General features: G+C 42.6%; 1 protein-coding gene across 1 annotated transcript in view; it reads left to right on the top strand.

Moving 5' to 3' along the window:
- LOC140084609 (vomeronasal type-2 receptor 26-like) overlaps positions 1 to 19,850 on the top strand; it is a 72,516-nt gene extending 52,666 nt beyond the window's left edge. Inside the window, exon 4 of the mRNA XM_072126466.1 lies at positions 18,835 to 19,850. Coding sequence (XP_071982567.1) covers positions 18,835 to 19,742 — 908 coding nt within the window. The 3' untranslated portion in view covers positions 19,743 to 19,850. The remainder of the gene's footprint in view (positions 1 to 18,834) is intronic.
- The last annotated feature ends 1,357 nt before the right edge of the window (positions 19,851 to 21,207 follow it).

Raw genomic sequence — 21,207 nt, 5'->3', positions numbered from 1 at the left:
ATATATGTGGGGTTTGTGTTATGATTTAGACTTTTTTGAGCGTTATATGTCTCTTTATATGTTTTGGGGCTTATGGGCATTTTTAGTGATTTATAAAGTTATTTTTTATTGAAAAACATTTTATTTTACATTTTTTACATGATCCACCATGGGACTTGAACAAGCAATCATCTGATTACTTGTTCATGATAATACTCTGCAATACTGATGTATTGCAGGGTATTAGCAGTGCCAGGCTATGCAGATGCATTGGCTGACACTTTGCCTTTAAGATGACGTCACAGACGCCATCTAAAAGGCACTGCTTTTACAGATGTGCCATAACAGCGATCAGCTCCCCGGAAAAACGGCGCGGGGGGGGGGGGGGTCGATCGTGGGGTAAAGACCCCCGGAAGGCATGTAAAATGCCGGGTTAAACGCGATCGTAGATTACTGCTGAAATCCCACGACCCCCGATGCCAGTTCGGCTCCTGTGCAGAGCTGAAGCGGCTTCGTCTCTGCGCAGTAGCTGTACTGTGCTGAGCGCTATTTGCGGGCCTCAGCGCAGAACAGCTACGGCGCAGAGCGCTAAGGGGTTAATAAATGTTCATATGGACTATTTTTAAAGTCCCAAAAAGTCTCAAAATGCTTAAAAAGTCTCAAGTCATGCATCTGGCTTTGCATGGCAATGTGCTAGCAGTAGTTCTGTGTTTACACCTGACTAAGCAAAAGCTGGAAATATCTTCAGGAGACTTTTTAGCAGTGAAAAGTCTTAAAAAAAACCTCAATGCGACTACAATGAGACCAATAATAAATAATAAATAACCCCCCTAGTATGTGCCTGCAGGGGAATGAACAAAGGAGACTTAGGGCTGGAAATTCTGTGAATACATGTGTCAGGCTGAATAATCCTTTGAATAGATGTGTGGGGCAGCATCAGAGCATAAGAGAAATACCATCATCTGTCCATATATGGTGTCTCTACATCTCCCAGGGCTTCCCCAGACATCAGGCTAGAAATTATTTCAAAATAACAATATACCTGCGCTGACTGTGACTACTGATGCAAACAATGATATATGAAGTGAAGGGATGTATTGGCTGAGTGGGTAACTGACCTGATTAAAAAACAGTCTTCAATTGAGGAGGTGGTGATGATCAGGAAGTTTCTCCGCAGTGTGAATAGCCCCACAAGGATAGTAGGTATCCAATGTAGTAGATGCCTTTTTCTGTGAGCCAAGTTTGAAGTCAGTCCAAGAGCAGAGCGATTCAGTGTGGGAGCCCAGGCCGGTGGCTCGACCACACGATGAGTCGGAAGTGAATAGTGACGTCACTTTAAGTTACGGATGGAGCGGTGGGACATAGGTGAACACGCACCGAACGCGTTTTCAAGAGCTACGGCTCTCTTCCTCAGGGTAGAGTTCAACCTTCTCTGCCACTGCTGCAATTTATCAACTTCCAATAGAGCTCCGGCCGCTTGTTCTGCCATTAATCTTCTAAGTGCGGTTAGTAAAACATTCAACTGGATGTTGGTTGATATTTATTTGCAAATATCTTTGCGGGGTCTATTCAAGCAATCTATAAGCTATACTTCTGTTTGTCAAAAATATCGATGTTTACATCGATTGTGATTAAATAATGGGTGTAAACATACTGTTAACATTTCAGTAAAAACATGTTTTATTATAAGAAGGGGCAAGACCTCATATATGTCTAATATTTCTACAATCATTCCGGAGGCAGGGCCTGGCGTAGAAAAAAACGCAACCGGCGACTTTTCACGTATGAAAAGTCGCCAGCAGCAGCGAGTGCGCAGGACAGTAACGCCCCGCGCCGGCCCACTCCCGTCCGGCCGCGCCCCCCGCTCGGCCGGCCGCGCCCCCCCTTCACGCCCCACTGGCGTGAAGGTGGCGGTTAGTGAAAAATAATCGCAAAAACTAGCAATAAGCTAGCATTTGCGATTATTTCAGGGCCTCTGCGCCACTGGCGGTGCGCAGAGGTCCTGATAAATATGCCCCAATGTTTCCAGCTCAAATATCCAGCGGCTCTCCGCTCCGGACATTTGTTTAATAAAATCTCCACCCCTCCAGTTTCGTTTCACTCTCTCTGTCCCAAAAACCTTTGTTCCTTTTATTTCTCCGTTATGCATTTGTTTGTAATGTTTTGATCATGGGTGTCCGTCGTGCTTCCTTTCTATATTTGTCAGATGTTCCTTGATTCTAGTAATTAATTTCCTTTTTGTTCATCCGACATATAACTTTTCGCATGGACATTGTATGCAATAGATTACACCTTTGGTATTACAATCGATGTAATCTTTTATTTTAATATCGGAGCTTCCAACCTTTTTTATATTGTGTGTTGGTGTACGTATTGCGGTACATCTGCACATTTTACAGTATTTGCAGGGGTAGAAACCCGGTGTTCTCATAAAGTTGGTGTTCCGGCTCTTTTTTTGGGTTTTGTTTTGGACAGTGGGGGCTATTAAATTACCCAAATTTTTTGCCTTACGGAACACGAACTTGGGTTTTGATGGTAAAAGAGGAGCTACAGTTTTATCTTGTAATAAGATGTTCCAATGTTTAGAAACAATTCTTTTAAACATCTGCTGATTATTAGAGTATTGTGTGATTATAGGTACTGTGATTCCTCCCTTTTCAACTTCCAATTCTGTTGGTTTCTTTGTATTTTTATCTGTATTTTTCAACAGACTGTGTCTGGGGACAACAGCTATTTCGTTCTTAATTGCTTCTATAGAGTCCGATTCATACCCTTTTTGTACAAATTTATTTTTTAGGTTTTCTGCTTCTATGTTATAGTCTTCCAAGTTTGTACAGTTTCGTCGGTGGCGCATGAACTGACTTTTTGGTATATTATTTAACCAAGCACGGAGGTGACAGCTGGTTTTTTGTATTAAACTGTTACTGTCTGTTGGTTTATTGTAACTTTTTGTCTTAAGCAGACCCTCCTCTATGTATATCATCAGCTCCAAGAAGTGTATTTCCCGTTTACTATAGGTGGCCGTAAACTCTAGAAAAAAATCATTCTTATTAAGAGTTGCAGGAAAACTTTTTAGGAATTCCTCACCTCACCTCCCGACCAGACAAAGACGACATCGTCGATGAATCTGTTCCAGAGGACCAGGTTCTCGCCGAGCCCGCTCGTGGAAAAAATGGAGTCATCTTCCCATTTACAAATTGGCGTAGCTCGGCGCAAACCTGGTCCCCATGGCAGTCCCCCATGTTTGCACATAGTAGGTGTCCTCATAAAGAAAGTAGTTATGCTCCAAAATGAAGCTAATACAGTCAATAATGAAGTCGATTTGTACCGGTGGTAGTTCTCCATACTTTGTTAGAAAATATTTTACAGATTCACATCCTTTGTGTTTTTCTATTACAGTGTACAATGAAGTGACATCTAGTGTACCTATAATGTATTCTGGTTTCCAAGTTATGTCTGATAGTATGTTCAATATGTGCCCAGTGTCTTTTATATATGCAGGAAGTTTTTGTACATATTCCTGCAGATGTTGGTCCACATAGGCCGATAAATTGGCTGTTAGACAATCTATGCCAGATATAATAGGCCTACCTGGTGGGCTATTTATTGATTTGTGAATCTTTGGTATATGGTATAAAACTGATATTCTTGGATTTTGATTGTTAATAAAATGGTATTCTTGTTTGGTGAGGATTCCTGTGTCCCTCCCTTTTTTGACTAGAACTGCCAGTTCCTTTTTGTATAAATTTGTAGGATTAGATGTTAATTTTTTGTAAGTACGTGTGTCCCCCAAGATGCGGAGAGACTCTTTGTTATAGTCTTCTTGGTTCTGAATCACTATACTGCCCCCCTTGTCAGCGGGGCGTAGAGTGATTTTGTGATTCTTTTGAAGCGAGATTATGGCATTAATTTCACCTCGAGTTAAATTGTTCTCATACGGATTCCTGGTTATCTTCTTATCATTTATCCGTTTAATATCTCTGATCACAAGATGTTGAAAAGTGTTGAATACCTCCGAATATTCATTTAATGGGTGGAAATTAGATTTATTTTTTAAGGTAGTATTGATGTATGTGTCTTGTTGCATTACCATACTGGTGTGTGGGGGTTTCTTTATAAAATATTTTTTCAAGGCAAGATTCCTCATGAACTTTTTAATGCCTATGAATGCATCAAATTTGTTTAGGTTTTTTGTTGACGCAAATTTTAAACCCTTTTGTAACAATCTTCCTTCACCCTCCGTTAGGGTGTAATCGCTTAGATTATACATTTATTGCGTTATATTAGGGTGTTCATGGCTTGGAGGATCGTTCTTGTTTAGTTCTGTCTTTTTCTTTTTGGAGAGTTGCCCGCCCCTGCACCCTCTTTTTCTCTTACATTTGGTTGGAATTGAAAAAAATCCTGTATATTTTTTCTACTTTTTTCTTTATATCCCTTATTTTTGTTCTTACTGTTATCCTGTTATCCTATTTTTTGGAATCATTGTGTTGTTGGTCATACTTTTTTTATCATTATTTTGTCATGTAACCCTATTTTTACTGGTAGGTTGAGTATTCTTTTGATTATCAGGCATATCTTCTATTATACTTAGATCATTGTTTTCACATAGATGTTCAAACCTATTCATCGTGGGTATGGTTATTGATGTAGATGTAGTTGGTTGATCCCTGATTTTGGTGGTTGGAACTTCTTGAATGTTATTAGTTATTTTAATGATAGGACTTAATGGATATTGTGTATCTACTTGCATCATCTCAGTCGTTCTGTTTGCATCTGTGTGTCTGAAATCCTGTGATGTTGGGTGTGTACTGATATCAATTGTGTCAATGTTGCTATCTGTTATTTCATCTATTGTTTGAAGTTCATCTTGCTGTGATATATCATTTGGGTCCTCCTGAGCTGATTGTTCGTGTGTATGGCTATGTGGAACCCAGTCTCTTGAGAATTTGTTCCTTTTCTTATTCATGATCTCTTCCTCTTTTTGTTTCATACGTATTTTAATGTAGTTAGCCAAAATTACAATATCTGGATGGTCCTTGTATGGCCTTACTCTCTCAAACAAAATGGAGATTTGCTCGTTTTCTCTCATTAGCTGTGTACGTCTTTTCTCAATAATAAATCGGACTGTTTGTTTAGAAAATTCATGGAACATATTGTTCCATTCTTGTAAAATATTTGTTTCCCCCATATCGGATGCTAATTTTTTATATACTTTTAATCCTTTTGGTACTTCATCATATTCAAGATATTTTTCTAGTGATGCGATTTCCCATAAACTCTTCATTTCTATTAGGAGGTGTTTTTCCAAATTCTTTAGGGAAAGTTTCGCATTATGCAGGGCTTCATCATTTAATAATACACTTTGAGTGTTGTTAGACAATTTGAAAAATGATTGGATGTTTTGGATCTGTTCCTTTCTATCATACCACAATTCACTCATATTCCTAACCAAAATGCTGCCTGATAACGTCAAGGGCTATTTAGAAGATGCAAATTGAACAGAGGGCATCTACTACATTGGATACCTACTATTCTTGTGGGACTATTCACACTGCGAAGAAACTTCCTGATCATTACCACCTACTCAATTGAAGACTGAATTTTGGTCCAGTGTAGCACACTTCTTTTCTTCTCAATATATATAATTTAAAGGGCCAGCACGCCGTTAATTGGCACTGGCCTTACCCAGAATTCTATTTGACCCAGTCTCTCCCCGCACACCCTGCCAGGTCACTGTGCCTCACAGCCTTAGAAAAAGCTTGTTTCCCATGACCTATGCGATTGGAGTGATTTCCCGTTGTGACCACGGACCTGTTCCCATTCATGCTCCTCCGCCACCAGCCCTGACCTTCTGCTCTGCCTCTGAACCTGAATCTTTGCCAACTATCTTGACCACAAACCTGCCTTCCATTTTGTATTTCGCCTTGGCAGCCACCGCAGACAAAGTTGCACCTGTGAAACGACCTGGGGGTACCACACCGCAGCAACAGGCTCTGGTGAAAACTTAGACTCTGCCACTTAGACTCTGGTCCTAGGTCTTGCTCCTGCTTCTGGGTACTCGGCCGTTCACTTCCCCGCGTCCTAGTGTATGTTCGTGCCAGCTTCACAAGATTTAAATGGCCAGCGCTCAATTAATTGGCGCTGGCCTTACCCAGAATTCTATTTAATCCAGCGTCCCCCCGCACACTCTGCCGGATCATTGTGCCTCACCGCCTTAGAAAAAGCTTGTTTCCCATGACCTTTGTGATTAGTGTGATATTGGTTGTGATGCCTGACCTGTTCCCATTCATGCTCCTTCGCCGCCAGCCCTGACTTTCTGCTCTGCCTCTGAACCTGAACCTTTGCCAACTATCTTGACCTCCTGTCTGTCTCTGACCAAGAACTTGCCTTCTGTTTCTTTACCTCGCCTTGGCAGCCACCACGGACATAGTCGCACCTGTGAAATGACCTGGTGGTACCACGCTGCAGCAATGGGCTCTGGTGAAAACCGGGTGCCACTTAGACTCTGGTGCCAGGTGTCAACGTCTGTGGTAGTTCAGTGGGTCCACTACCCCTGGAGCCTGATAATACGATATGGCCATGGACCCTACCAAAGTTCTGCTACCTGTACTAGCTGATCTTATAACCGTCGTGGTCCAGCAGTCCTGACAGATTGCTGCGCACGGTGAATGGCTTGGTCAAGTTACCGTCATGCTTCAGCAAATGATGGCAATTCAGCAACAGCGTCAAGCTCCTGCGGCTCCTCCTGCCACTCTGGCTAGCCTGCCTACCGCTGAACCTAGGGTGAGACTATCCATAATGTATGATGGTGACCCCAAGTTGTGCAGGGGCTTTATCACTCAGTGCTCAATGCACATTGAACTTATGCCATCTCAATTTGTCACTGAATGGTCCAAGGTGGCATTCCTTATCAGCCTCCTCTCCAGAAAGGCTCTGGCTTGGGCTGCTTCCCTATGGCACAGGGATGATCTGGTCACGGCTACTCTCGCAGCATTCCTAGCAGAATCCTGTTCCGTTTTTAAGGAAACTGCACGGGCGTCTTTAACTGAGACTGCACTTCTGAACCTGCACCAAGGGAACTGTTCAGTTGGTGACTATGTGGTCAGTTCCGTACTCTGGTCTCTGAGCTTATCTAGAACGATGCAGCCTTGACTGCAACCTTCAAAAAAGAACTTTCGGGACAATTTAAAGATGTGCTGTCTGCACGAGACCTGTGGTCTCATTCTCATCTAGTACCAGTCATGGTTTTTTCTGTGGCTCCCAAGCCTCTGGAGGGCCTTTCATTTTGCTATCAGGACTTTGTTGACCTCTTTTCGAAGAAGCAAGCCGAGACATTGCTGCCTCTCAGTCCTTTCGACCACCCTGTGGATCTGCTGCCAGACAAGTCTCTTCCTCAGGGCCGGGTGTACCCACTCTCTGTGCCAGAAACCGCGTGTAAATGTCCATCATCATTTCATCTGCAGGAGGAGAGGTACACAGTAGCTTACGGGAAAAAGAGGGCGATGTGATCTGAGAGACTTGTCACCATATATTTTATCTCTGAATTAGGACTGTGCTCCCTACCAAGTCTTCACTGTAGCCTTTACAAATAGCTTAATTATACAACCGTCGCTGACACGTACTATCCGGTCCTCAATGACCTGAACCCTGTATGAACACACTTGTCACCTTTCTCAGGTTGCTATTGGTTACCGAGGTTCAGTGCTGTTGTTTATCCCCTTGTTTGGAGCCATCGGTGCGTGCAGGTACTATACTATTCACAGCACTCGCGGGGTGCGAGTCTAGACTGGAGGGCCCTTGAAATCACCACAACGTATATATCATTAATAAGATCTTTTTGTTGTCACTATGGTACTTACATTTCTATCAATGTGAAAGGCACCATGCAGACGTCCTCTGCCTTCAGGAGACGAAATTAAATCAAGCCGACTGCTACCACCTTAAAAATAGGAGATCCCCATATGTACCATGCTCCAGCTCTGCGGAGTAGCGATAGATATCAGAGACTCGGTAGCTTTTCAGTATGAAGAATCCCTCACAGATAAAAAGGGACAATATATTATTGTTATTTGTCTAGATAACAACCAACAGTATAATATAGTTCAGATTATGGGCAGAATAAGAAGCAGCGGACTTTTTTTAACAAATGACTGTCTAGAGTTACCGTATTTTTCGGCCTTATATATGAACTTATCCAGAAATGCACTACAGACAAGATGTACTGTACATTTACCAGTGTGTAATAGCTCCATCCGCAGAAATGTCCTGCACCTTCCCACACAGTATACAGGGTCCCTAGCTCCTGAAGTGCCCTGGCACCACAACTAACATTGTGCCCATCCTGCCCTCCCACAGCACGGAGAGACCAGAGCCGCCATAGTGCCCACCACAAGGCAATCATCATCATCAGTAAACAATCCCCCATACCTGCCAGCCCTGTAACAGGGGAAAGAGAAGGAGCCACAGGGAACCCCACAGGAATCCACAGGGTCAGAGGGAGACCGCTTAACCCCTGCTGCATCACCCTGCATTAACCCCCAGCAGCCCATACCTCTGAGATCGGAGCTCTCTGACACGCTGAAGACAAGTTTCCCGGGAAGTGTAGCTGGCTTGAACTGTGCACAGGTCTGCCACCTGCTGGTCATTTTTAGGTACTGCATTTGATCCTGCGCCTTATACTCCAGTGCGCCTTATATATGAACCTAGATGTCTTAGCAGGCATTTATTAGAGGTGCGCCTTATAGTCCGGTGCGCCTTATAGGCCGAAAAATACGGTAATAAGGGATACTTATTATTAAGAAGGGATACTTATTCTTAAGAAGGGATAATTATTATTAAGAAGGGATACCTGATCTTGGCAGGTGACTTCAATCAGGCATTGTGGCCAAAAATTGTCTCCACATCTGCTAACAAGGTGCCAGAACCCAACCCATTTGCAGAACCATCTTCAAAAATGAGCTTTTCGATGCATGGCCGGTAAGAAACCCTACTGAACAGGACTTTACCTTTTATTATAATTCCCATAAGGTTTATACTAGAATAAACTATTTCTTATTGGATCGATGTGAAATTATAATCATTATATGATCATAAGGGAGAGGTCCCCTTTATTGGATTATTCGTCAAATTAAATGAAATCTATAGAATATCCTGTCTTACACTACGGATAAGGGGCACTGAGGGGGGGGGGGATTTATTGGGTTTGCTTATCTTGTCTTTCTAATATTTGTTATATATTTAGAAGTTGTGTTTAAGTCGGATGTGGTACAAAACGAAGTCAGAGGAATTAAATATGGAGAATAAAATTATAAGTAGTGGAGATGACAATAGGTTATTACAGCACAATAGAAACTTTAGTACGAATAAAAGGGTTTATTACGAGGGGGCGTGGCCTGGATGAGCTCGGGAGCAGACGTGTAGTTCAGAGCTCCGTACTCCTGACCTAAAGAAGCTACGAGATAAAGCGACACCAAGCTAAAAACTTACCTGGTGGGCGACGGAGTTCAAGAGGGGAACATGCAGACCCGAAAAAGAAACGCTAAAAGCGGGCCAAAGCGCCTCACAGACTTCTTTTCGGCTCGAAACGGCTCCCAGGATTGCCTCCAAGATGGCGACGACAGCTCAAAGCACGAGGGGACTAGAAGCAAAGTTGGCTCGCCAGCCACATCGATATCCTCGGTAAGCTCCCAAGTGCAACAAAGAAGCCCTGGGTCACCGCAGCGGCGTGACAATGCATCAACACAGCAATCGGGACTGTCACGGGAGAAACGACAATCTGGAGGAGGAAGCTCCGCCGGACAACACGCGGCAGCCGAACTCCCCCAGCTGCAGCCCGGACAAGCAAAGACCCCGGTGGTCAGACGCTCACTCGGAGGAAGCACAAGATATGGAGGAATCAGGTGAGAACGAGCAAGACCCTTTACAAGATCTCCCGTCTACAGAACAACCAGCTTCTGAGACCTTTATTAAGAGAATGATGTTAGCCCTTAGAGGCTCTATACATAAGGACTTTACATTGATGCTGAACCAAACTACAGCAGAAGTAGAAGAACTGGGAGTAAGGGTCGATCACTTAGAAAATAAAATGGGAGAAGTTACAAGCTCGCATAACGAACTAATTGAAGCCCATTATGTATTAGAGGAGGAGGTAGAGGCCATGAAGTTAAAAATGGCTGACATGGAAGACCGTGGAAGGCGCAATAATGTAAAATTCAGAGGCGTCCCAGAGTCAGTTTCCCAGTCAGAGCTAAAGAACTTTCTCACAGAACTCCTGCATACAACTCTACCTCCTTTGCAACTATCAGAATGCCTTATAGATAGGGCACACAGGTTGCCCAAACCGAAATCAGTACCAGATAATTTGCCTAGAGATGCCATTGCCAGATTGCACTATTTCCACACAAAAGATGCCTTAATGCTACAATCAAAAAGAACGCAAAAGCTTCCAGATCCTTATGCACACATCAAAGTATATGCAGATCTTTCGCAAGTGACGCTTCAAGCGAGAAAGAAATTTGCAACCGTGACTACAACCCTACGGAAAAACGAGATGCTTTACAAATGGGGCTTCCCTACGAAATTAATCATCAGACGAGAGGGTACAACACATGTGTTATCAAAGCCAGAAGAGGGAATCAAGCTTCTACAATCGTGGGGCCTCCCAATAGAGGATATGGATGCGACGTCGGCAGCTCAGAAGATACCAGAAATCACAAAGGACTGGCAAGTAGCATGATTGCTTGGTGCACAATTTAGGCTATGATGTCTTTTTCCCTTTAGGTCAGGAAGGACTTACAGGTGGACTTTATCCCCAAAATTTGATGCAGGTATACAATAACCCTGCACAGTTCTTAATAGCCCTCTTGGCTATGTCTGAAGTTTGTATTAAGTTCTATTGGTGGGGGCAGCAGGATGAGATAATCCCAGCCTTCACTAAGATGTTTTACAGGTTAAACTGTTTTAAATGTAATGTTGCTAAGATTAAATCCTCACGAGTCAACAATTCATCAGTACACTTAATAGGGAAAATAAATAAATTGAATAGTATCAAGAGAATAGCTGTTAGGTCATATAGCTTTTTACCAGTTAAACAAAATGTCAATTAATATAATGAGTCTCAATGCTAAAGGGCTCAATTCACCATTTAAAAGAGCATCAGTGTGGAAAGATGCTAAAAAAGGCCAACATTATATGTCTCCAGGAGACACATTTTATGGAAGGGAACTCTCCACAATTCTCAAACAGGGACTACCCACATATCTACATGTCCAATTCCAAGGCTAAGAAAGCTGGGGTCCTAATAGCAATTAGATCAGATGTGGATATAAGTATAATAGAAGTTTTAAAAGATGAAGCAGGTAGGTACATTGCCCTTATTTGCAAAATAAGCAATATACCCTTCACTATTGTGAATATTTATGCCCCGAATACTGGGCAAAGAAAATTCTTAAGCAAAACTCTTAAAAAAGTAAGGGAAAGAGGGAAGGGCAAATTACTAGTACTTGGGGACTTTAACATTATCCCCGATCCTCTAATGGATACGACAGGCAAGGGCAGATTACCTCCCCCATCCCTAATGGCTTGGCTCCATAACGAAAGGTTATATGACACATTCCGCTGTTTAAATTCTTCAGCAAAAGAATTCACCTTCTACTCACACAGGCACAGGTCATTCACAAGGATAGACCTATGTCTAGCGGAAGGAGACGCATTGACGCAAATTTGCAACTCCAAAATAGGAACCACAACGTGGTCGGACCACGCTCCAACTTTCACCATACTATCTTTTTCCCACCTTATCCCCAACCAACGTAGTTGGCGTAATCAACCATTTTTATATAATATCCCCTTCTTCCATAGGAAGATAACGCAAGCAATACTGGATTATTTCCACCATAATGTAAATCTAGAAGTAGATATTTTCAATTTATGGCATTCTCATAAAGTGGCGGTGAGAGGCAAATTAATACAATTGGAAATACAACACAACAGGAAAAGGGAAAAAATAGTATCAGACCTACTTAACAAACTAAAACACCTCGATAAAGAAGCCCAGCATTCGAATAAGACGAACATACACACTCAAATATCAGAGACTAGACAGGCTGTGAGAGCAGCTTTGTTATCAGAATATGACAAAAATATGACTTCTATGAAGGCCTCATACTATACGACCAATAATAGGCCAAGTAGATACATGGCAAATAAGGTTAAACCCAAAAGGGTCAAAAATAAAATACCGTTCCTTTATAGTAGTATAAATCCACCCAAAAAAGAAACACACCCTCTTAAAATAGCAAATCTATTCAGAGACTATTATGAGTCCTTGTATAACTTGAAGCATGACTTAAACACTAAACAACCCTCAAAGCAGGATATAAATGACTTTCTTACAAGGATATCTTTGCCAACTCTCACTGCCACCCAAATAGAAAACCTGAATAAACCCTTCACAGTAGAAGAAATCACGGATGCCATTAAAAAATCAAAAAAATATAAAGCACCAGGCCCAGATGGTTTCTCCAACGAATATTATTTAAGATTTCACCAACATTTAGCTCCATATATGGCATTGATATTTAACAAAGCTAGACAAACAGGGTCCATGCCTCAAGAAATGCTAGAAGCTACTATAACCACCCTCCCAAAGCCAGGCAAAGACCCCACATCCCCCCCAAATTTCAGACCCATCTCACTACTGAACAGTGATACCAAATTATATGCCAAGATAATAGCAGGCAGGCTTATAGAGGTCATCCCTAATCTAATCCATAATGACCAAGTGGGGTTCACGAAAGGGAGACAAGCCCCGGATGGGACTAGAAGGATAATCGATTTAATCTCAGTGATGGAAAAATCTCGGACGCCTTCTTTGCTCCTCACTTTGGATGCAGAGAAGGCGTTCGATAGGATACATTGGGAATACGCATTTTCAGTCTTGGCTAAGTTCGGATTCCAGGGTCCAATACTTAATGCAATTCAAGCGTTATACTCGTGTCCCACTGCAAGAGTATTGGCTAATGGATACCATTCGGATAGATTTCATGTAACAAATGGAACACGGCAAGGCTGCCCCTTATCCCCAATCATATTTGTATTGGTCATGGAACCGCTAGCAGAGAGCATACGAACCAATTCAAATATATCAGGCATAGTAGCAGGGTTGAGACAACATAAGCTGGGTTTGTTCGCAGACGATGTCATTTTAACTTTATCATCAATACACACCTCCCTGAGAGAGACACAAAGGGTCTTGAATTCGTTCGGAGAGATTTCTTACTATAAGATAAACACTACCAAATGTCAGATTCTAGGAATAAATTGTCCCAGTCAAGTGAAACAGAGCATTATGAGAGAGTTTAAATTTCAATGGGCAGAATCATTCGTCCCTTATCTGGGGATCAAACTTTGCAGCCCATGGAAGCATATAACAAAAATTAATTACGACCCACTCATAGTAGAATTGACCAAGGAACTAGAAGTATTCTCTAAACAAGAACCATCTTGGATGGGGCGCATAGTACTCTTTAAGATGATGACTTTACCTAAAATACTTTATCTCTTTCGAACTCTTACAATACCACTTCCAATTAGCTTATTATCCAAATTACAGAAAATGCTCTCAAACTTCATTTGGAACAATAAAAAACCAAGGGTAGCAGCAAAAATTATCTCCCAAACCTGTCCAACTACTACAGGGCAATAGTTGGTCAACAAATTAGGAAATGGAACGCATATTGAAATAACTCAAGCTGGCCGATGATTGAAACACATATGTCAGGAGGGAAATCCCTTCATAACCTTTTATTAGCTAGGGTCTGTTTTCCCTCAACAAACATATCAGAAAACAAATTTCCCACAATTAAAGCGACATTGGATGTTTGGGAGACCCTAACAAAATCCTTCCCATCCTCAACACCCAGTAAAGACATTCAAATCCCCATACAGGTATTGGAATATGTTATTCCGGGAGTATCTCTGGATAGATGGGCGTTTCAGGGTATAAAATATGTGGGAGACTTGTATAACCAAAATAAACTAATATCATATCAAGAAGCCGTTCAGAAATATCATTTATCCAGCAGAGACTCGTATCTTTACTCTCAAGTGACACACTTACTGAGAAACGCGGAGTGCGTAAAGCAATACTCCCAATTCCACTTTACGATCTGATATCAGAATCCCCAGAGGTGAAAGAACAAAAGATTCGATACTTATACAATGTTTGCCAAGGAGATTTAGGAGACAATACAATCCCGACACTTTCCAAGTGGCAAGTAGTACTAGATACTACAATTTCTCAAAAAAAATGGAACGTCGCATGCTACTGGGTCAAAAAAGCAACCAAGAACGCAAACTTATTAGAGGTTCCTCTGGCCAATGTTGGAGAAACTGTGGAGGGAAAGGATCCTTATTACACACATTCTGGAATTGCCCTTCGCTATCACAATTTTGGAGGGATGTATTCCAGATGTGCGTGGCAGTAGCAAAATGCGACATTCCACTAAACCCTGGCCTGGCGGTTTTAGGAGTTGATATAGATAATATACCCAGGAAAGCTAGATGCATGGTGGGGCACATAATACTAACAGCAAAATTATTAATAGCTAGAAGTTGGAAATCACCAAATTCACCCACAATTGCAAATTTATTGGATAAATTAGCAGAACATTGTACCTTCGAACGGCTTTTAGCTTTAAGGAATCAATCATTGCATACTTTCCAAGAAACATGGGATTCTTGGGTGTCCTTATATCCTGCACTCTCTCCCTGTATTACTGGGTTGTCCGACTGATCTAATGAGTGGGCAATGGAGCTAAAATGATAAGTGATATATCATATACTGATTCCTCTTGGAGGCCAAGGGTATATATTTCAGCCTTTCCCTTCCCTATGGAATAACATATTAAAATGCATCAGACAAGTGAGGACTTAGAGTAATGTTGTAAGCAATTGTTGATGTTATCAGATGGTTTAAGATTACTTTGTATGTTATTCGCATATCATTACGTAACAGACAGTTATGTGTATGCATATCAAGTTATGTATATGTCACATGTATCAATAATTTGGCAGTATTAACATGTAATGATATGTAAAACAAAATGTCAATAAAAATCAAGTTTAAAAAAAAAAAAAATGGTAAAATGTTGGGTATTGGGCATCGGGCGCCTTAGGACAATGGCAAAGCCTCCCTCTACAGCTTTTATATAGAATACATTATACTGGTGTTTGTAATATTAGTCTTATAGGAATGTGGATCATCTACCTTTTTCTAGGGGAATAGAAGTGTAAATATTTGTACAATTATTCCACAATAGGTTAATAATATTTGCTGATCTAGAATACCGAGCGACCTGTAACTGCAGAATGAAAAGAGGTGTTTATACTAAATAGGATTGGATGGAACAAAAACCCTCCCTAACATATTACTGGTCGATATTTCCTACCACCCTATTGGTAGAATGTTACAACTGAATGTGGAGGTGCGTCAACTCTGGAGTAGTGATAGGGCCAAAGGACTATCCCGACTAGCGGAGGATTGGATGAGAAAACTGGATACCTATTGGTGGAATATGAGGAGCGAAGGAGAGGGTGTGTCGGATATTGGGGCACATTTATTAAGGGTCCGTTCAACGCATTTCCGTCAGGTTTCCTGAATTCCTGAAATAGGGGGGTGTGGCCGTCGGACAACCCAACTGATTCGGACAAACTGCGGAATTTGAAATTCAAATTGTGTCGCAAGAACAGCACTTACAAACACCGGGAAGAAGATGGAGAACTCCGGCAGACCTGAACAGGGAAGCGACATGTTCAAAAATAGCGGGCACGCTGTAAGTGAATCGCAGCAGCCACAATCCAATCGCGTGTGCCAAAAACCCGGGGCATTTCAGCGCAAAATGGAAATATTTGGGAAACCCAACGGAAATGCGTCCGACGGACCCTTAGTAAATGTGCCCCAATGTTATCCACTATTGGGGCATGACTTTAAATCACACTTATAACATGTGAGGGAGTGAGCAGTCTATATATTGTTATTTGATAAATGTAAAGATTTGTAAATTTAAGTCCCGGGCTTATAGGTCTGTTTAGTCAGGATTAAGGACAAGTTATAGATCTGAGACGTGTTGGAGTAAGTGTTGTGACTTCTGGATGTTTCGTGTAATGTGAAATACAATTGCAGTTGCTCTACATTACGAGTTATTGGAGTGGACACTTCTGGCCATTTCTACGTCCTGTAACTCGCATTTATAGAATATAATTCTAGGAAGTTTGGCTTAAGATACATATGCAACACCCCTGCCGATGCAAATATTGTTGCGAATACGTCCCACCATGTAGCTTGCAGCCTGTGTAGGGTCTGATCAACCCCACAGCAGGTCACTACATAACACAGGGGAACACTGCAGCGATAGAGTCTGCCTGGTAAGGCAGGAGTTAAGTATTAAATGTGATGTAATTCCAGCAACCAATCACATGTGTTATCCTAATGAATCTGTGAGCTGAGATGTAATTGGAGGAGTAGCCACCACCTGACCAGTGGGAGTAATAAAACCCCTGGTCAGGAAAGTTCTAGAGTTCACTCTCAGATCAGAGTTAGCTGAGGAAGAGCTCAGTTCCAGTCTAGTTCAGACTGAGAGCAGTTGTAGTCAGTGGATTAGAGACTCAGAAGAGTCAGTGCAGCCAGCACACCAGACCAGAGCAGGAGAGCTCAGCTCTCTGCCTGAAGAGTGTAGTGAGTTAGTTAGTGAGAGGAAAGGGGTATCATCCTACCTTCAAGGGTGATATCTGAAGCAACCCAGGACAAGCTGAAGCATCCTATTAGGACACAGCTACCTCCCAGCCTGCCATTGCATCCAGGTTGGTGATCTACTCCTGTGGCTCCCTCCAACTGCATCTCCAGCATTCCACCATCCTGTTAAGGCACGTTGCTACTGTTCCTGTTGGTTCCAATCAACGTCTGCCTCCGTCTGGTCCCTGCTACTACGGCAGTCACCATCACAGGGACCCTGTCCACCACACAGAGACTCATACTCTAGACACCAAAGGGAGAACCGCTATAGCAGCCTCTCCCTCATCATTTCTTGCCAACACCACCCGGCTGTAGGACAGCCCTCCGGTTCCCCATACCAAGCACTGTGACACTAGCGTGCCTAGGCCGCAACCGCCAGCCACTCAGGTACTGCGGGCCCCGGCTGTCTCTAGGCCCCAAGAAAAAGGCTAGGCCCCGGTGAGGGATGTTGCACATAAATCATATTACACAAACCGTGCATAGGGAAGATTTGTCTAACCCCAACATTTTCTTTATTTTATTATGATGTTTCTGTTATGTTTTTGCTCTGCTTCATTTTTGGTCCGAGCTTGTTTGGGTGAAATAAAATGAGGCTTACTTACTAAGGGTTGCGGATCGCACTTTCATCAGATTTTCCGGAATTTTCGGGATTTGCACGGCTGTGACAGGTATACAACAGGTGTTATTTGAAGCGACACATGCAGGATATCAGGCGCAGGATCTTAGTGACTCCCCGCACAGCACATTATACACGGACAATGCACTTACATGCACCAGGAAGAAGAAGGTGATCCCCGGGGACCTGAGCTGGGAAGCGACACATGCAGGATATGGGGCGCATGATCTTAGTGACTCCCCGTAAAGCGCATTATACACGGACAAAACACTTACATGCACCAGGAAGAAGAAGGTGAACTCCGGGGACCTGAGCGGGGAAGCGACACATGCAGGATATGGGGCGCATGATCTTAGTGACTCCCCGCACAGCGCATTATACATAGACAATGCACTTACATTCACCAGGAAGAAGAAGGTGAACTCCGGGGACCTGAGCGGGGAAGCGACACATGCAGGATGTCCGGCGCACAATCTTAGTGACTCCCCGTAAAGCGCATTATACACGGACAATACACTTACATGCACCAGGAAGAAGAAGGTGATCCCCGGGGACCTGAGCTGGGAAGCGTCACATGCAGGATATCGGGCGCATGATCTTAGAGACTCCCCGCACAGTGCATTATACACAGACAATGCACTTACATGCACCAGGAAAAGAAGGTGAACTCCGGGGACCTTAGCGGGGAAGAGACACATGGGAATCGCAGCAGAGAGCATTATACATGGACAATACACTTTGGGTGTCCTCCGTCGGACAGATAAATAAATGTGCCCCAATGTGTTAAGTTTACATATTTATGAGCCGGAATGATATCATGTATGCTACTAACACGAACCAATAGAAGATTGGGAAAATTGCCTTGGGGAATGTTAGTTTGTGTATAATTACCAGTCACTAGGAGAGACACTTCCCCTATCGGGAGACATCGCCCACCAGGAGGTACCTTCTCCCTCACTGGAGATCACCATCAGTCCTTTGTCTCCATACAGCAACAAAGACTTTTCATTCATAGCTCTGCATCCCACCATGCTGTAAGACTGTTACTTTTTTCATCTTTTTATTTCACTTTTTGTATTTGTATTTTTACTTTTCAATCTAAATTGTATTTTGTTGAAGCCCATTAAATGCTTTTTACCTTTCACTTGGAATGAAGAATCACTTCTCATTTTCTGAACGTGGCTCACCTGCGGCTCTTAATGTCTAAATATCTATAAATACTGATATTGAAATTATCTTACCCTGTATGTGTTTGTGTGAAGCTTCTATATATGTTTGCTTATGAGGTGTCAGGTTCAAACCTATTCAAAATTTAATGGCTACACAGAGGTGCAAAATACTTAACATGTCAGAAATCTCACATTGTAAAAATGATTTAATAGGTCACTGTAAACATGACACCTGAAGTGTAATTACTCCTTAAAATATAAATTATTTATTCCTACAGATGCCGACAACTGTATACAATGTGAAAGTGATGAATGGCCGAATGAGGAGAGAGACCGATGTCTTCCCAAAGTAACAGAATTCATCTCTTACCAGAATGACCCAATGGCTTCTGTATTCTCCTGTCTCTCGCTCTTCGGATGTCTTGTCACCGGCTTCATATTCACAATATTTATTTCCTACCGGGACACTCCTATTGTTAGAGCTAATAACCGGAACCTGAGTTACCTCCTCCTGGTCTCCATCTTCCTCAGCTTCCTCGCTGTCTTCTTGTTTCTTGGTCGTCCCAGTGATGTCACTTGTAGATTACGTGAAACCAGTTTTGGAGTTTTCTTCTCAGTTGCCGTCTCTTCACTTCTGGCCAAGACTGTGATGGTTTGTGTTGCTTTTAAGTCCACCAAGCCTGGAAGCCCCTGGAGAAGATGGCTGAGTGTGAAGCTGCCCTACACCATAGTGTTGTTGTGTTCATCCATACAAGTGGTCATCTGTGTTATCTGGTTGTCTATTTCTCCCCCATTCCAGGACCTGGACACTCAGTCTTCTCCTGGGAAGATCATCATTCAGTGTAATGAGGGGTCAGATATCTGCTTCTACTCCATGTTGGGTTATATGGGGCTCCTGGCAGCGGGCAGTTTTCTTCTGGCTTTCATGGTGAGGACATTACCGGACAGTTTTAATGAGGCCAAGTACATCACCTTCAGCATGCTGCTGTTCTGCAGTGTCTGGATCTCCATGATCCCGGCTTATCTGAGCACCAGAGGGAAATACATGGTGGCTGTGGAGATATTTGCAGTAATGGCTTCCAGTGCTGGACTCTTAGGTTGTGTGTTTTTCCCTAAATGTTTTATCATTTTATTTAGATCTGAAAACAATAGAAAAACAGATCTACTGGTGAGAAGAAAGGAATGACTGCAGAATATAAGCCTCATCATTAATATAGAATATAATAGAAATCTCAATCTTAACAAGGTTTTCTCAAGAAAGAAAATTCTCAAATCTAAATCCTCTAGTGATGTTAACACAATAAAGATTAATTTTAACCCATATTTTCACAATTTTACTTGTGTTATTGCTGTTTTAGCTCCTATCACTCCTTAGGCTGCTCAGTGTAAAACTCTGGGATGTGGGCAGGGACTCTCCAAGCAGACACACTAGGCCCATTTACTTACCCGATCCTGTCATGATCCCCGCTGTGCATTAGCTGACCAAAATGAACTCCAGCGCGATTCACAAAGATCGCGCGCCGGATATCCTTACTGTGGCCCTTCACCGAGGTGCCCCTTCGGCATAACCTTTTAAATTCAGTTTGCTCAGATACAGTGACAATCCCAAACTGCCCCATAACAAAGTGCCCCATGTGCCGATACCCATACCATTCTTCACCTGGCAAGTTGCTTTCCTGTTGCAGATATTGGAACTATTGCAGCTCCAAAGTAAGGGGGTCCATTTTATCTGCCAGGTGGAGCACTCCTACTTTAGACTGATTGTGCACCGTAGGCGCCCTTAGGATTACAGATATGCTAGGATTAAATAGAACGTACACCAGGGGAACATTGGGAAGATTTAAAAACTAAAGCGCTTCTTACACACCTGCCATACTGAAAGTATAAAAGCCATAGGGCCCAATAATACCGTGGAATGCTTAGGGGGATAAGGTCCCCAAAGGTGTGAGTTATGGTGGGTCAGTGGTATCCACAACTTTTCCATTTCCACCCATTTTATGTATACAGCTGAAACCGTCCAGTGTGGCAGGTGGCGCAGCTGTGTTGCCCAGTAATAATGGGTCACATCCAGGACCAACAAGCCTCCCTGGGTTTTGGGGGCAAGCATGGATTTCTGTGGATTTTATTATCTCAGATAAAGTTAAGAATGCTCCTTGCAGGAGCTATGAGGCACCTTCACTGGTAAAGTTAGAAAATAATATTGTAGTTTAGGAAGCCAGGTCATTTTGACCACTGACACCCAACCAAGCAGGGATATATGGCAAGCCCGCCTTTCATGCAACACTTAAAATCTGTAAACTGATAAGGGTAGTTATCTCTATACAGTGAGGAATATGAAGCAGTTAACTGTACCCCGAGATATTTAACAGAAGCTGATTTCAATTGGAAATGGTAATTCTGTTGCAACAAATTGAGATCTTCCGATCAGAGTTTAGCAGCGCAATAATTACTGCATTCAGCGGTATCCTTACCCAGCTTGGGTATCAGTGAGATGTAAGAAGATAAAATGTCTCAGTGTAGTTGAGCCTCATCCAGGAAGGAGTCGAGCATAGAAAGCATATGGGTTGCAAGGTCGTCCAGGAAGATCTTAAAGTATATATAAGTGAACCCATCCGATCCAGTGGACTCCCCTGACAGAATAGCTTTCACCA

Source organism: Engystomops pustulosus, chromosome 1 (genome assembly GCF_040894005.1).
Source record: "Engystomops pustulosus chromosome 1, aEngPut4.maternal, whole genome shotgun sequence".
NCBI classification, from domain to species: domain Eukaryota; kingdom Metazoa; phylum Chordata; class Amphibia; order Anura; family Leptodactylidae; genus Engystomops; species Engystomops pustulosus.
Note: the sequence above shows the minus strand (reverse complement) of the source record. Positions and strands in the feature narration are given on the sequence as shown.